The sequence below is a fragment of the Arvicanthis niloticus genome, chromosome 5 (genome assembly GCF_011762505.2).
Source record: "Arvicanthis niloticus isolate mArvNil1 chromosome 5, mArvNil1.pat.X, whole genome shotgun sequence".
In the NCBI taxonomy this organism is placed as follows: Eukaryota; Metazoa; Chordata; class Mammalia; order Rodentia; family Muridae; genus Arvicanthis; species Arvicanthis niloticus.
In genome coordinates, this window is record NC_047662.1 from 15,028,569 (window position 1) to 15,045,684 (window position 17,116).

Here is a 17,116-nt window from a genome sequence, read left to right on the forward strand (position 1 = left end):
TTACCAGAGCCTGGCTTCCCAATCTCAGAAATGAGTTTAGCAGAGCCAGCCACTCTGGGAGCATTCGAGAAGATGGGAAGAGTCCATGTCCTCTTGGACACCCAGGTCCTGTGTATACTGGGCTCTCAGCATCAGTGAGTCTCTATATGCGTGTGTCTTGGAATCTTCCAGAAGGCTGTGGAAGCAGAGATTGCTGCCTCGGAGACTTGCCTCTTCCCACTCTTCAGAGCTCTGACTCAGCTCCCTGTTGGGGGCGGCAAAGGGTGGTATGGGAGTCTGTTGGGAGGTAGGTATGGGGTCTGGAAGGGGTGGGGTCTATGGGAGTGAGAGGTGGGGTCTGTTGGGGTGGGGTGGAGTCTATTGGGGGGTAGGAGTGGGATCTAGTGGGGTGGGGTTTGATGGGATAGGGGTGGGGTCTTTTGGGGTAAGGGTGGGTGGGGTCTGCTTGGGTAGGGCGAGGTCTGAGAAGCTCCATTCTCCACAGACTCCCAGAAGATGTTGAGAGGTTGCTTGACTGTGGCCCACTCCTCAAGATTCGTCAGCACAGATCCTAAATGCTACAAAGGTGGTTCAGACAGAACAGTAAATCAGCAGCGTTCTCCACCTGGAACCGAAGGGTGTATTGCTTTGGGAAGCCAAGCCAAGCAGGCACTGGGGAGGGGGCTCGGCGCCTTCCATGAAAGTGGGGGGGACCTGAGTTCGGATACCCAGCACACGTTTAACACATCAGCACACACCTGAAGCGTCAGCAGTGTGGAAGTGGAGACAGAAGGATCCTTTGAGGTTCGTCAGCCGGCCAAGCTAACCTAATTAATGAACCCCAAGTTCAGAAGGAGACACTCTCAACCCCCAAAAATATAGGATGAAGAGTGGTTGAGGAAGACACCAGACATCAACCTCTGGCCTCCACAGGCACGCACGCACATGCATGCTGCCACCTGCATGGTCTCATGAACACATACACATGCGCATGCGCAGGGTCATACAGCCACAACGGTTCTGGAGGTCTGCACAGACTCGGAGTTTTAGCCCCAGTGGCCATCCCTCAGCAAGGATGCATCCACGCTGTCTCTGCTTTGTTGTCTTTGGTGAAAGGGACAGAGTCCTGAGAGGAGAGGGACAGAGGACGGGCATAGGGTCTCCGGTGGGGTGGGGACATCTCTGGTGACATACTTTCATTTATTTCTCCGCCTTATATTGGGTTGGATGAGTTGCATGCTGGGAACGGAACAAAGGCAGGCTCTCTCCATCAGAATGGTTTTCACACGCCTGGGTTGGATTTGGTGTTTGCTTTGTTTTGCTAGTTTGCCATGCTGGGGTTAGGAGGAAGAAGAAGAGGAAGAGGAGGAGGAAGAGAAGAAGGGGATGGGACGGAGGTGGGTGCACCACGGACCCACTTCTCCAGCACAGAGGTGCTGTTAGTACTTACAAGCTGTGAGAACGACATGAGCTAATCCACGTACAGACGGTTGCCAGGGCGGAGCAGAAGAAACACAGTTGCTCATCGTCTTGTGGGTCTGCACAGTGCTTCCAGAACATTCCATGAGAGGGTTGTTTCCTGCTGTCTCTGTCAGAATCCTATCATTACGAGTTTTGGTCCCATCCTACGTCCCCATTGTGGGAATGTTGGGATGTTCTTATGTCTCAGCACACATGCGTGACAAACCCCAGACACACGAACGATATGCCAAGGATGGCGCTAAACACCGCTACAGCTTTTCCGACTTTCCAAACTGTGCCTCAGCAAGCTGGTATCAATTTACTAAAAGTTTCCACGGAAGCAGCCCCAATAGCATCATCTCCTCATGGCTGCCACTTTGATGGGTGAGCATGGCATCTTGTTACTCTCATTTCTTTTTTCTTGGATATTTGGTGAGACTGATGATTTTTCACACCCTTGCTGCCCCTAGGTGTGTCTTTCATAAACTGCCAGTCTGTATCCTTGGCCCAGAACTTATTTATCATTGTTATTGATTTGCAAAAGCTCTTTATGTAGCAAAGACATCAGCCCTCTAAAGCAGAGACCTTAATGGTATCTTCTCTGGCTTGTCATTTCTTTGTTTTTTTATGTTATTTTATTTCATTTGCTGTGTGTGTGTGTGTGTGTGTGTGTGTGTGTGTGTGTGATGCATGTAAGCATGCACCCATATTGGCTTGACCCAGGGGTCTGCTTGTCTTCCAATTATGAAGTTACAAACACATACTGATAATTTTTCCCATGGGTGCTGGAGATTCAAACTCAGGACCTCATGTCCGAATGGCAAGCACTCTTACTCCTGAGCCGGCCTGGCCTCCCACTTTGTCTGCCTTATTTCTGTTGGGCTCTCTCCTCCAGGAGTTCCTCTGTTCCTCCGAGATTCGCTTGGTCGCCAGGCAGGGGGCCCCCTTGTCCATCAGCCCTGCCCACCCCACCAGCCCTGGCCCTCTCTCCAGCTTACAGCCTGGGGCAGTTTCTTTGATTTGCTACATAATGAAAAGGCCCTCAAAGCCCTGGTTGGAAGTGGCTCATCAGGTTCTTCCAGAATTCCAAAATGACCCCAACCCAATAGGCTCCTACCCCTGCTGCCTGGGGTCATAGGTCACAGGTCATCACGCCCCAGTGACTCCCAAATAGGGATGACTCCAACCCCCTGGTGATAACAGCTGATGCCAGCGGACTGCTTTGGCTGCTGTTGGAGTGTGGGTTACCACATAGGACCGGGAGACTATGAACTCAGCTGAGTGTACGTGGAGCGAGCTACCATGCTCTGCCTGGCCTGAGGCTCCATACTCTGAGGCTGCTGTGTTTTTTCCCTTCAGAGATGAGTGCTATGTGACATTCCTTGGGGACATGAAACCAAGACTGCGTTTAGTTCAGAGGCTGTGACGCCTGCTCTGCTCACCAAGCCGTTCTCTGTGCTGAGCTCGTTCGGTGACACCAGAAAACCACTCCGTGACATCAACAGCCTCCGTGTTCCATGGGGTGAGAGTCCAGCTGTATGCCACCCTGGAGAGCTGTTAGGAGACAGCAGGAAAGGGGCTGGAGAGGGACCTGCAGGAGCACTATGAAAACCACTGGCTGCTCTTTCTTTCTTTCTTTCTTTCTTTCTTTCTTTCTCTCTCTCTTTCTTTCCTTCTTTCTTTTTTTTTAGATTTATTTATTTATTTTATTTATTAGTACCCTGTAGCTGTCTTCAGACATGCCAGAAGAAAGGCATCTAATCTCATGTGGTTGCTGGGATTTGAACTCAGGATCTCTGGAAGAGCAGTCAGTGCTCTTAACCGCTGAGCCATCTCTCCAGCCCCCTTGCTGCTCTTTCAAAAGATCTAAGTTCAGTTCCCAGAACCCACAAACACAGTTTACAGCCATCTGTTACACTGGCTTCAAGACTAGAATATCCTCTCCTAGCCTCTGAGGGCAACACACACAAATATACTGACACACACACACAGATATACTAAGACACACACATAGACACACAGACACACATAGATATACTGACACACAGACACACACAGATATACTGACACAACATAGACACACACAGACACACAGAGATAGACTGACACACACATAAACACACACAGATATACTGACACACACATAGACACACACAGATATACTGACACACACAGATAGACACACACAGAAACACAGACATACTGACACACAGACACACATAGACACACACAGATACACACAGACATACACAGACACACAGAGAAACACACACAGATATACTGACACATACACACACAGAGACACACACAGAGAGACACACAGAGACACATACACAGACATACACACACACACACTTTTTAAAAGGAGAGAAGATAAACACACACACACAAAAACAGTAAACCATAATGAGTTTAACTAACATTGTCACCTACTTAGGTAAATAACAGCTATGATTCATTCTAACCACACACAACCAGGTGCTAAACTAAAAAGAACAGGCCACCAGGCTACACGCGCGCACACACACACACACACACACACACACACACACTTGCTTAACAGACATTCATCCATTGCATTCCAGGTCCAGGACTTCAGGGAATTCACACCAATGTACACATGTACATACCTGTAGACAACATGCATATATGTGAACATGATGTACCCACTGCAAATACATGCCCACAGACACACACACACACACAAACACACACTTTTTTCTTTCATGTGTATGAATGCTTGTTTCTGTCTCTATAACATGGGTGCAATACCCATAGAAGCCAGAAGAGGGCGTCATATCCCTGGAACTAGAGTTACAGCCAGTTATGAGCCTCCTGAGATGGGTGCTGGGAACCAAACTCAGGCCCTTTGCAAGAGCAACACTGCTGAGCCATCTCTAGTCCTCCCACGCCATTAAAGATAAAAATAATTAAGCCAAGCCGCCTCCAGCATCCAAGCTCTGTGACCCTCATGGAATTCACCTCACATCTCTGAGCCTTTGTCTCTTCATCTCCAGGGTGAGCCTACTGTTGCCCACTGCCTGCCCCTGCGTGAGGACCAAATGGTGTAGACCACGGCTACTACACGGCTGTGGTCCTTCCTGCCCCCCCCCACCCCCCACCACGCACCCTGCCGCAGGCCATCCGGGTCTTGAAGTCCATTTCAGGCTCTTTGGCCCTGGTTTCCGAACCGCGGCCTCGGTGGGGGCGGGGCGGGCGCAGGGAGCCGACAGCCACTGTAGTGGAAGGAGCCTCTGCCCGGGCACTTTTTTGATCTGCTCTAACTGCCGCTATAGAAAATTAGATAGAATTCATTTCTGTGATGAAGGAATTAATGGGTATGGAGAGAATCGAGTTCGGGTGGAAGGCTTGAATCCAAGGAAGGGAATAAAGGCTTGAAATTCAAATGAAAAATTACGGTATAAGCATAAAGGAACCCTATTTTACACCTGTAAGACCAAATGTATAAATATGAACCAACTGCTCCCTCTGGGAGACGGGGGATTGTGCTTCTAATTCACCTAGACAAATAAGGCATGCATCCCTTCCACCCACACATTCCAATGAAGGCCGGGCACCAGGCGGCCCCAGAGGCCCACACTGGCTGCCTCCTTCCTCTGCTGGGCATCTGCCAGTCAGGTCAAAGCCATTCTGGATGCCCGAGCCTCCAGAAACTGCAAATGTCTTGTACAAGGTCATCCGTCCCCAGGCTTCCTCCTGAGCACTTCAAGTCCCCAACTCCCACAAGGCTCCAGGGCATAAAATCTCATCATCAGGTTACTAAGTTCCTTCCTTCCTTCCTTCCTTCCTTCCTTCCTTCCTTCCTTCCTTCCTTCCTTCCCTCATTGGAGTGTCCCCTTCAGTCCTGTAAGCCACAGGTTTTTGGAATCAGGAAAGTCTAAGTTCAAATCCTTTCCCACTGTAACCTTGAGTCAGGACGTAGCCTGTTCCTCACTGGGGAATGCCCAGGGCAGAACTGGTATATCCAAAGGTCTGGGACAATTCATCATCTTTCTGTTTTTCTAGATTGAGCATAGCCCAGGCATAGAGGTAGAGATGGGCCCCAATCCCCAACTGTCAGGGGAAGCTGCAAGCAGAAGGTAGCATGCACTGAGTGCCAACTGTAAGCCTGGAACCAGGCTCCAGCCCTGCCACCAAGCTCAGGACTGGCAGGCTGTGTCCTGGCTTCACTGTGTGCAAAGGGACTCATACCTTCCCGCTGCTGCACCTGGGGTCCAGCCACAGAGAATACGGGAAGGTTCAAAGGCTCAAAGCCAATCACTGACCCCTCCGCTGTTTCTTGAGCCCAGACAGCCTGCCTGTGTTAGAATCATTCGTTCACTCGGTGAGAATGCACTGAGCATCAACACTGCAACTGGAAGACAGCAATCAAGAGAATAATGCCCTCCCTCTGATAGAGCTTCCAGAAGCTTCCAAGACCTTTGTTCTAGCTGACAAGAGTGCTGAGACACCTCCTTCTCCCCAGTGAACCAGTTTGGAAACAGGAAGAAGCAGGAACTCCAGAAACTCCAGAGGCCTAGGGAGCCCAATTTCATTGGCTCCCCTTGGCGACTGGCCAATCCGAGGTGGAGAACAGGAAGTGTTTGATCTTTTCATTCCCATTCTTGGGCTTCCTGGTGCCCCCTAAAAAGCCTGTGGGGCTGAGGGAAAGTTTTCCTGGGCTTGAGGCCTTCCCTGGCACCAACTCACAGCCCAGGCTGCAGGTCAGACTACGCTGGGCTCACCACACCCTTTGATTTGTTTAATGAAAACGCTTTGCGGGGTGCCATAGATGCTCGGCCCGGATAAGGTAATTATCCAAGGGTAAGGTCTATCTACAACCCATTAACACCCAGACTTGGTGCAAACTGAACTTGGGGGAGGGATCTAAAGGGGTCAGAGCCAGCAGCCTGGTGCCATCTGACACTTGGTCTTTTGTCTGAGCTGCTGGGAGTCCAGAGAAGGCACTTGTGCACCAACGCAGGCTGTGCTCACAGGCTCTTGTACATGTGTGCGCACACACGCTCCCAGCCACACACAGTGAGCACGCATAGTCCATACACACAGTCACCCAATCCCACTCAGCTGGATTGGGGGAGGGGCGGCTCCCAGTCCTGGCAAGGCTCTTTCTCAGTCCACAGTCAAAGGGAAAGAGAAGAGATAACGGAAGAAAGGATGTTCCAGATCCTAGTGACAGCCTTGGTTGTATCGCTAGAGGCCAACGGGAAAGCAGAGGGCAGGCGGGGTTCATCTGGACAAGGAGGAGGAAGAAGGGGCCAGCCATCTTCAATGTCAAAGACAGCTGGTGCCATCCTGGCACCTCCTGGGTCACTCTCTCCCGGCTTCATCCTTCTGTTACTCATTCCTAGAACCCGAGGAGGGGCAGCCTCTGAGAACCGGCCTGAGCGAAAGGCAGAAGAGGAAGAAATAGAAAAGAAAGGAGAGGCGGTGGGGAGAAGAGAGGAGGAAAGAGGGAAGGGGGAAGAGGGAGGGGAAGATGGGAAGAGAGAGAAATGAGGAAAAAGGAAGAGAAGTGGTCAGGAAGCCAGCGGAGGAGCACTCAGACCCTACCCTGAGGCATCTGGCTCTCAGTACGAGGTTCTCTGCCTGGAGAACAGCAATCTCTATGCAAATTGATTTTATTTTTCGGGGTGGGGTGGGGGATTAAAATGTAAGATACGGAAACAATTGGGTCTCATTCTCTTTCCTGGTCCCGCCTGGATGGGCACTTTACTGTGTCACCCAGCAAAGGGTCATACTCCCTAAAACAGAGGGTAGGGCTGAGTCCCCAGGGAGCCCTTTCCCAGCCCTGCTCCAGAGTCCCACCTAGTGGTCCCAGGAACGTCAGAGTCCTTTGTTCCAGGCCTTTGCCTGTCCCTTTCCCACACGGACCCTCTGGTCTCAACCAGCAGAGGCATTCCAGGTGGTGGCTCTGGCCCCTCTCAGCCCAGCTGAGGTGTCAGGAACCTCAGGAAATATCAAAGGCCCCCACATCAAAAGCTCCATTTTTAGGGTGTCTTTAGCACCCCGTAAAGAAAGATGCCACGTTAGATAATCACTTTCCGAAAATGCTCACTGGATCCTGAGCTGAAGTAAACAGTATCTGCTTCCGAGAGCTGGGCACCAGCAGTGGACAGTGGCTGAGGGTCCAGGCCTCCGTGGGCTGTACTCTCAATTTTCTATCTGTCCTGTGAAGATCTGAGCACCGTCCCCCCAGTTGTCCCCCAGCTCTTCAAACAGTCCACAGTGCCCCCTCCCATTTCTTTCTCCCCTGCTTAATGCGCTGTGGAGGACTCTGCTAGAAACTTGAAAGGAAGACGGTTGGTGTAGCTGCAGCCTTTTAAAAGAGAGAGAATTTGTGTGCAGAGATTCCAGTCGAGGCTGGGAGAGGTAGACTTAGGAGACAGCTGCCCAACAGGGACAGCACTGGAACAGAAGTGGTGGAGGGGAGTGGGAGCAGGGGGATGCCCTATATCGTGAGACCAAAGAGGCCAAAGTGGAGAAGAGGAAAGATGTTGGAGAGGAGAGGAAGGAGAGACAAGGAGACGGGAAAGAAAAGGGGAAGGGGGAAGGGGGGAAGGGAAAGGGGGAGAGGAGAGGAGGCAGGAGATGGGGAGGAGGAGGGAAGAAGGAAGGTAGGAAGAGAAAGGGAAGAAAAGAGAACAAGAAAATGGGGGAGGAGGAAAAGAGGAGGGGAGGGAAGAAGGGAGGGAGGGAGAGAGGGAGGAGGGAAGGGAGGAGGGAGAAGGGGAGGGGGAGGGAGGGAGAGAGAAGAGTCTCTTCCCCAAGGTCCAGCCCCATCTGGACCAAAGGATTCTGGTCTGAGTTCCAGCCCACAGAGCAGTGGAGGCCGGTCATACTTCTGGAAACCATGGAGATGGGGAGGCGGGAGGCCCAGACCGCAGAGTCGGGCAGAGGAAACCCGCTGGGGAGGAGTCAGCAAAGCAAAGAGGAAGAGAGAGGGACCCTCAGCACAAAGCAGCCCAGAGGAGAGAGGAGACAGATGGTGGGGTTCGAGGGGAGGCAAGGACAGAAAAAGTGGGGGGGGGGAGTAAGGAGAGGTAAGGAGGGAGAAGAGGGAGACGGACAGTGAGGACAGACTGAGAGAGAGAGAGAGAGAGAGAGAGAGAGAGAGAGAGAGAGAGAGAGAGAGAGAGAGAGCGCTAGCTGGGCAGGGCACGTGCTGGTTGGAGCTCACAGCTGGAGCTGGAGTCCTGGAACCTCTGAGGCACCGGAGGCCTTGGGAGTTGATTGATGACTTGGGAGGGGGTACTCTGGGACAAGGAGGCTAGCCAGGGGGACCGGCCAAGCAGGAGACTTTCTCCCCTACCCCAGCTGCAGCCACCCATCCCCAGGTGAACCCCCCTTTCTCCTGCTGGATGTGAAATTGCCATTTCACCCCACCACACTTCTTAATTGTTGCAAAAATCATTTGTGAAATTGCTCTCCAACAGGCGAGAATGGCCACCCTCCTTCTGACAGACAACCCCTCTTCCTCCCCTCTGGTGTCTGCCCTGCCTGGCCTCCAGGGATCCCCAGCAGCCGTGTGTCCAGTGCAGGGCCTGGGTAGTGAGCCACAGCCTCTGTGTCTTCCTCCCTGGAGGATAGAGATCGGAAGATCGTCTCAAGGACGTGGTGGCCACCAACCACAGGTCTGAGGGTCCCAGTGGCAGCCTCCCTGCACCAAGGTTACCAGCTGGGTGTCTGCCCCACTCCAGCGGCCTCCAGTTACAGGGTTGGTAAGAGAAACTGGGCCTGACAGTTCAGGAGCCAGGCATTTCCAGAAGGGGAGCCAATCAAAATATAGATGGCACCCCTTCTCAAACTTTGCTTCCAGCTATACTAAGACAACACTATACCCCAACTGAAGGACCCACACTTAATTACCCAAGATTGACCCAAGACAGGCCTACACAGACCCCACCCGAACATAAAACCCCAAAGACGTCAGTGAAAGCTAAGACCACACCACCATACAAAGGAGGGTACCTAAAAATCTGCCATGCTGGGGGTGGGGGCTGGGGGGGAGGTAGAGGGATGGACAGATGAAAGACTGAAGGAGAACATATAAAATGTGTGTATTATATGTTTATAGAAAGACACATGGACATGTTTGTATCCACCTCAGGGGTCAAAGCAGGCTAGGCTCGCCAGGAATTTAGCCCCCTCCCCCCCCCACACACACACACAACCTACAGGCCAAAAACTCTGTCTCCCCACCTGGCTGGCGAGGGTGCCTATGGCTCAGGCCACAGAGTCTAAAACTACTTGGCCTCTCCCCTCTCCCCATTCAACCCTGCAAGCATATATTTAACAAGCTTTTCCACAGGGCTCCCATCCCCGGAAGCCCCCCCCCCCAAGAAGTTGGATGAACCCCTCACGTTAGGAGAAAGGTCAGTAACATGCAGAGAGGGGCAAAGGTCACAGGTGAGGAGGAGGGGAAGAGAGAGGACACACTGAGGCCAGCCCCGGCAGAGAGCACCCCCAGGCCAAGACCAGACTGACCCCCTCCACCACCAGGAGAAGGCTGGGCAGGGGGTGAGCTGGAGGGTTAGAATTATTTTATTGTATTTTACCTCCAGGGCTGGGCCAGAGAGGCCTTTTCCTGGAGTGCTAGGGATGTGTGAGAGGAGACACAAAAGGCCTATAATGGTGGCGTCTTACCCTGCTGGGAGGGCTTTCACCCTTAGGAATCTATGTCCTGAGGCAGAGACCACTGGTTCCTCTGGCTTCAGAGAACAGAGAATTGTAGGATCTCTGACCAAACACACACAGACACACACACACACACACACACACACACACACACACACACACACACACACACACGACCACACCAGTCCTCCAGTGGAGTTGAGTTGGTACCAAGCTCCATCCTTCTGTCACCCACTCATCTCCCATCTGACTCCCAGATCCTCACTCAGCCTTGCTGATGTAGTCTCCGGGACACCCTGAGTCCACTAGAAAGGGTTCCTAGGTGGTGGCCTAGGAACTGGAGGAGGAGCTGGAAAGAAAGTTGTTCCCAAGGGTTTGGCAGACACTTTACCAGCATCCGGGGATTTGCCAGCATCAGGGGATGTATATATCGCTGCGTTTCTCCGAGCCGGAGGAGGCCAGGCGAGACGCGAGCACTAGAGCCCTGACGGGTATCAGAGAAGTCAAAATTCTTCCAGGGATGTCACCCTACTCTGTTCCGCCCAGGGTGGGAGTCGTTGTCAAGGAAAGTTCAGAGCTAGTGAGCTAAGAAGAGAAGGGACACGGTGGGTCCTAATCCAGGAGGCCAGAGACAGCCGGAGAACACCGAAGCGTCCAGCCTAAGGCCGGCTTTCCTTACACAGCGAGCAGACCGCTGAGAGCAGTCCTGAGGACCCGGGCTGGGGAGCACAGACCCTCGGGTTCATCTCTGGACAACACTTAAAAAAAGTTACCCGTCCCTCTCTCCGAGTACCCCCAGCCCACGGCATCCCTAGACTCAGAGTTTCAAATTATCTTCCTCCCCCGCCAACCCCTGGGGGGGAAAAAGAAAGAAAGGAAAAGAAAAAAAAACCGAGGTCGAGTGGGCGATCAGAAAGGAAGGGGGAAATATTCGTTGGCGACTTCTTTTCGATACCCGTCCCCTCTCCCTCCCGAACTGGCCCCCTTTCCTCCTCATGAATAAAAGAAAAGTCCGAACCTATCAGATCTCTCTGGCTACAGTCTGCTCCCTCCCCTCCCCTGCGCTTGAGCACTTTTGCACAACTTACCCAGCTGAGCGCTCGCGCCCCCTCGCTTTTCCTCCTGTGTTCCCCAACCCTGTCGCTCCGGTCGCCTCCCCTCCAGTCCGAAACCCGAGCAGGCGCGCGTCCCCCGCTCCAGTCCTCCGAGGGGACAGGGTGTGAGGGCGAGCAGAAAGAGGCGTGGAGAGGAGGGATCGAGGGGAGGAGGGAGTCCGAGCCAGAGAATAAATATATAAATAAAGACCCAAAGAAATCCACTCCGCAGCCTCTGGGCTCAAGAACTTCGGCCGGGAGCGCGGGAGCGGGTGGCCCTCAAGGCGCAGCTGGGGACGGGGAGTCCGGCCTGCTCGGCCCACGGCTGCCGGTGTCATTCGGCTTAACTTCTGGCCGAGCCTAGCGGGTGGAGGCGGACTTGGGGTTGGAGTGTTTGTTTGTTTGAACTTCCTTGTCGCCACCTTCCACTCCCCCCGCCCCCACCTCACCCTCTCCCCGCCCAGCTTCTGGAAGGGGCGAGTCTGCAGCCGGGTGGGGGGGGGGGAGTGTGCAGAAGGGAGGGGGAAGAGGTTGGGGGGGGGAAGAGAAGAAGAGGAGGATCGCAGCAGGGGTGAAAGGAAGAGACGCCAAGAGGTTTACCCAGCCGACTCTGGATTCGTCTCCGGCGTGCGCAGGAATGGCGGCGCTGCCCGGCGCGGTCCCCAGGATGATGAGACCCGGCCCGGGGCAGAACTACCCGCGCACCGGCTTCCCCCTGGAAGGTAAGAGCTCGCAAGAGGCCTTCACAGGGTCCCCCGAGGGCCTCGGAGGTGGCATCCTCCAGGGGAGCGAGCAGCGGGGTATCTGGGGCTCTGCTGGGTCCCAGTCTCCGCGTGCGACCCGGGGAAGTTTCCAGAGCGGACACTTGTCAGTTTCTGCGTGGACTCTGTTGACCCTCGGCCTCCGCTCGGTGGGTCACCGGCTGCCGGCCTTTCGCCGCAGGATGCGACTCCCCAGGGAGTTCGCATCTGGTTCGTTTTGCGCTCCCGTAAATTTCAGGGTTCCCCACTGTTCTCTGACACTGCGGAGTTCCCGGGTCTCTGCGCAGCGCCGCCGGCTTTCTTCTCTAGTTTTGAATCCGTCCCTCAAAGTCGGGATGGGGTCCCAACCTCTTTTATTTCCAAATACCAACAAGCGGTACTCTTTTACTAATCTACCAGTCTGTCGGCTTCCTTCAAAGCAACTTACTAACTGGCTTGTTTTTGTTTGTTTGTTTGTTTGTTTTTGTTTTCCGGCCCCGACACAAGCTAATTGAAAACAACACCTAGTGCTGTGTTTCCCGCAAAAACAAAAACAAAAATTCGAAACACAACTTTTTACTCCGTCTTTCTAAAGTCTGCAAATGTCCGGGGAGAGAAACTCAAAACCGAGAGAGGATACAGCAATCCAGGGGAATTGTTTTGGGTGTTTTGAAATGTATTCAGACAAATTCTTTAGCCACTCGGGGAAGCAGAGGGGACCGGCCGGCGGCGATCGGCCGCGAAGAGACCGGGCCCCTTTGCGAGAGCCCTCCCTTTTCTATTTAAACCGATGGAAGGTTTTCAGCCAGCCACAGAAGGGTCTTCTAGCTTCCTCCGCTCAGACAGCCCAGGGTGTCACAGGAGCAGTTAGAAATGGCGTACCAATTTTAATTTTTAGACGCCCCTCTTGTCATTATGTGGGCCCCACTTGTGAATGCGGGAGGATGGGGAGAGAAGAAGAGAAGGGGCGGTCTGGCAGCCGGCGATCTAGGGAGGGAGCCCCCCTCTCGGGCAGCGAGAAGCCGCCGGGTCCCCGAATTAGACAGAGGCGAAGTGAGCGGGCTGCGTGATCAAGTGTGCGCGAGCGGCCACGCAGGCGGGAGAGCGCGGCAGCCGGGGATTTGCTGGAGTCCTCTCCTGGAACCAATGCAAGCAAAACAGGCGGCTGAGGACGCGCGAAGGATTAGGACAATATTTGCCCAACATGACGCAGAATACTGAGGAGAGCCGAGTGCCGGTCGCTAAAGAGGCTCTTGAATATGAAGTTGGGCGTTCAAGAGCTCTCCAGCGCTAATGGCGTATCCCGCCACGGAGACCGAGTGACTCTGGCTCGGCGACGCACGATTTCTGATTAAATCTGAGAGTGGTTTCAGATACCTACTTTTACAAAGAAAAATTGGTGAGGGAGGGGGGAGCGGGAAAGTAAGGAGGGGGCGGTAGGAACAGCTCAGCAGACCGAGTCTCTTCTACCCTCCTCCTTTCCAATTATTCCGTCTGCTTCCTCCGCTTGGGCCGCTGTGAAATCGTTGTAATCTTCCAGATCTCTGCAGCCGCGAGTCCCCAAATTGGGGGGATCGAGGCTGGATTAGTGCACCGGGTGTCCCCCCAGCCTTCTCTCAGAAAATTGTGTAGACTTTGCATTAAGGCCTGCCTAAGTTCTCCATTCTCCCTTCCGCTGAGCACACCTGGTGTGTACACACACACACACACACACACACACACACTGACTCATCTTCGTTGCAGCAAAGACTGCTGGGACAATTACTGCATTTCTGAGACCAAGTCGGGGTATTTTGGAATTGGGGGTCATTGTGGAGTGTGCCCTCGATTTGTCCCCAAACGAAATGAGAACTTTTAAGGTGTTTAAAAGCGAAGGGAATCTGCCAAGGGATGGTTTGTGCTTGTAGAGTCTACACAGACAGCTTTATGTCACCAGTCCTTAAGCTCTGCAGACTCAGCTGCCACAATCCTGGTTGCTCAAGCCAGAGCTATAAATGAGGGGAGTCAAGCAGCCCCGTAACTAACTGATCGAATAGTTGAGTCCTAACGGCCAGAGGTGTGGGACTGACCTGGTGGGCTACATCCCCCTGGCTGTCAACCTCTTCCAGCCTCTTGGGGCCTGTGACCACAAGCTAGGGTCTCAGAACCATTTGCAGCTGCTCTTAGGATCTCTCTTCTCCACCAGGCTCTCCTCTGTCCTTTCTGGCATTCAGATCACTCAAAGGTGTATCTTCATTTCCTGCAGTGTAGACGGACTGGGGTGGGGGGCAAACAAGCCAAGGACCTGAAGGACTCTTTCTCCCTGTTGGAGCCTCCCAGGGCTTCATGAAGACCTAGGAGATCAGCTGTTAGGAGTCTTAGGTCCCCCTCCCCCACACTAACTGTATTTCGTCTTATACATACTCACTATCTTCCCTCCCTCCCCCAGTGTCCACCCCTCTTGGCCAAGGCCGGGTCAATCAGCTTGGTGGGGTCTTCATCAACGGGCGACCCCTGCCGAACCATATCCGTCACAAGATAGTGGAGATGGCCCACCACGGCATCCGGCCCTGCGTCATCTCCCGTCAGCTCCGTGTTTCCCATGGCTGTGTCTCCAAGATTCTGTGCCGGTACCAGGAGACTGGGTCCATCCGGCCCGGGGCTATCGGTGGCAGCAAGCCCAGAGTGAGTGTCTTTGCCTCTAAGGCTGGCAGCAGGCCTTCTCTAGTACACGGACCTTGGTTGTCACCTCTCTAGATATCCCGTGTCACCCAGCAGCCCTGGATGTCTGGAAGCTTCCTACAAAAAAAGCTTGTAGGAGCTTTTCCTTAGCACTCAGATACTGTCCCATTATTTGAAATTTTGAAGAATTTGTTAGCTGGGCTCTAGATTGTCCAAGACTTTGAAGCCTCATTGGAATGTCCTTACATCTGCCCACAACCCCAAATCTCCACCCTAGCCAGAGAAAATCTCCCTTCGGTGTTGCCTGAGGTGGTGAGGGGGGACCACAGAGATACGAATTAAATTTTGTTTTCTTATTGCTGCCCCCACTGATGTCATCCTGGAGACCTTGAAAACCCAAAGCCCATCTTAGGACGAAGGGAATGGCCACCGGAGGGTCCGGCCTGGCTGGAAGCTTTTGGGAGGTTGATACTAAAACTATTTCCCTTCCCCCACCCCATCTCTCCATTCCTGCTCTCCCACCTCCACCTCTGAAGCAGGTGGCCACTCCGGATGTGGAGAAAAAGATTGAGGAGTATAAGAGAGAGAACCCGGGAATGTTCAGCTGGGAAATCCGGGACCGGCTGCTGAAGGACGGCCACTGTGACCGAAGCACAGTGCCCTCAGGTGAGAAGGTAGCTGAGCCAGTGGCCGAGCTGGCCAGGAGTCTCGCTGGAGATTCAGAATGTAGGCCTGGGGTGGGGGGGGGGGGTGTTGGACAGAAAAAGATGAGTGGGTGACGGGGGATACAGGCATCACGGTGAAGCAAAAGGTGGAAGGATGGAAGGGAGAAGGGAAGAAAGAGTTGCAAAGGGAGAGGTTCGGTTTGGAAGAAGGAACGGAGGTGGGAAAGAAGGAGAGAGGTAGGGGGGTGCCGATTCGAGAGTGATTGACAGGGAGGTTAACCTTGAAGGTGGGGTTCTTTTGAGCTTTGGGGAAAGTGATCTGGAGGAAGACCTGTCCCAGGACGGCTGGTGTACCTTGGCTCCTATCCCCCCTATTTCAAATTGCAGTCTTCAGACCATGCTGTGGGAAGGTGGGGGAAGCTACCAGATTTGTGTCTGACTGTACAGGTGTGTGCAGGCATGCAGGGCCAGGACACACCTGCCTGGCTGCAGCAAGGGCCGAGCAATGCTAGGATTGTAGGTTGTGAATGCACATAGGGCACAAGGTAGGGTCCGGAAGCTGGTGGATGCCCAAGGATGTACACTGAGAAGCACGTGGTGGCTGCCTCTGCAGGCTTACCTGGACATCCATGCTCCAGAAGTAACCGGGGGTTTCTTAAGCCGTTGCTGGAGTAAATGCAAATCAAAAGTGTTTGGATGGCAGGGAGCTGAGACTGGGGGTTGTCTGATTTTTCTGCCTCTCATTCCTCAGCCCCAACAACTTATACTCTCTCTTTTACCTTTAATTTCTGAGGTTTAGTGAGTTCGATTAGCCGAGTGCTCAGAATCAAGTTCGGGAAGAAAGAGGAGGATGAGGAAGGAGACAAGAAGGAAGAAGATGGTGAGAAGAAAGCCAAACACAGCATCGACGGCATCCTGGGCGACAAAGGTAAGAACCTCCCGTGGCCTGTGACGCCGGAGACCACGTTTTCCCACGCTTTCCCACGCTTCTGGTGAGAACGTGTGCGGATTAACCTCTGCCACAGCTGGGTCGGTCGGGGAGTGGGGGGAAAAAAGTCCCAGATCGCTGGCGGCCGGGATTTTGAAGGCGTTAGAGTGCACGGGTCTATTCCTCCCCACCACGCAAGTCCTGGGAGCGCGGCTGCGGGGTAGCACAATCCTGCGCCTCAGCTGTCACCCCCCCTCTCCCCACCGCGCGCGCACGGGTCCACAGCCTGTGCAACCTCTGGAGCTGGCATTTTGGCGTCGATCAGTTATTTATAGAAAACTTGAGCAAGCGTGCGGGAGATAGGGAGGAGGGCGAGGAAGGAGAAGCCCGCCCGGGGCTCCCTAAATGAATTTGTTAACCAGCCCCGCACACGCTTTCTAAACGGTCCCTTGAAACCCCGCCTGACAGCTGACTGACCGCTGCAATCAATAAAAATTAGTCGGAGCCGCGCAGGCTGTCTCTCAGTCCCGCATGGCCAGGGAGGAGTGGAGGCACACGGGTGCTTTCATCTTGGCAAGCACTGTGTGTCCGGGGCTGGAGGCCAAGTTCCCAAATGCCAAAGGGGGGATTCACCCAACACCCTCTGTCCAACCGTAACTCGGCTTCCTGCACAGACCCCAGTGCTCAGCTTTCTCTCTGGAGCCTTTAAGGCTGAAGTTTATCTTTCAAGCGCCTGCACCCGGGCTTGGAGAACCGGGATGCGTTTCCGTTTCTAAATGGGGAAGTAAGTGTTCTTTTGTCACCCGTCCTGCCGAAGTAAAAAGAAAGTGGGGTCCTAAGGGGGCGCGGGGATGGATATGAAAATTTCAGAGTCACAAAGACTGACCCGGGACAAGAGAGCGCCTGGAACACCCGCGCCAGGGAAACAAATGA

The 17,116-nt window shown here is 53.5% G+C and overlaps 1 protein-coding gene and 1 long non-coding RNA gene across 2 annotated transcripts in view; one reads left to right on the forward strand and one right to left on the reverse strand.

Annotated features, from left to right (window-relative positions):
* Nucleotides 1–424: 424 nt before the first annotated feature.
* On the reverse strand, nt 425–11,548 carry LOC143442309 (uncharacterized). Its single transcript, XR_013110360.1, has 4 exons — nt 11,184–11,548; nt 963–2,994; nt 738–806; nt 425–557 (listed from the first exon to the last, which is right to left on the reverse strand). It is a non-coding gene; the product is annotated as an uncharacterized LOC143442309 (long non-coding RNA).
* Nucleotides 11,549–11,793: 245 nt separating this feature from the next.
* Pax7 (paired box 7) overlaps nt 11,794–17,116 on the forward strand; it is a 98,997-nt gene continuing 93,674 nt past the window's right edge. The window contains exons 1-4 of the mRNA XM_034503145.2: nt 11,794–11,911; nt 14,358–14,593; nt 15,127–15,256; nt 16,055–16,183. Of these exons, the coding sequence (XP_034359036.1) occupies nt 11,827–11,911; nt 14,358–14,593; nt 15,127–15,256; nt 16,055–16,183 (580 nt within the window). The 5' untranslated portion in view covers nt 11,794–11,826. The remainder of the gene's footprint in view (nt 11,912–14,357; nt 14,594–15,126; nt 15,257–16,054; nt 16,184–17,116) is intronic.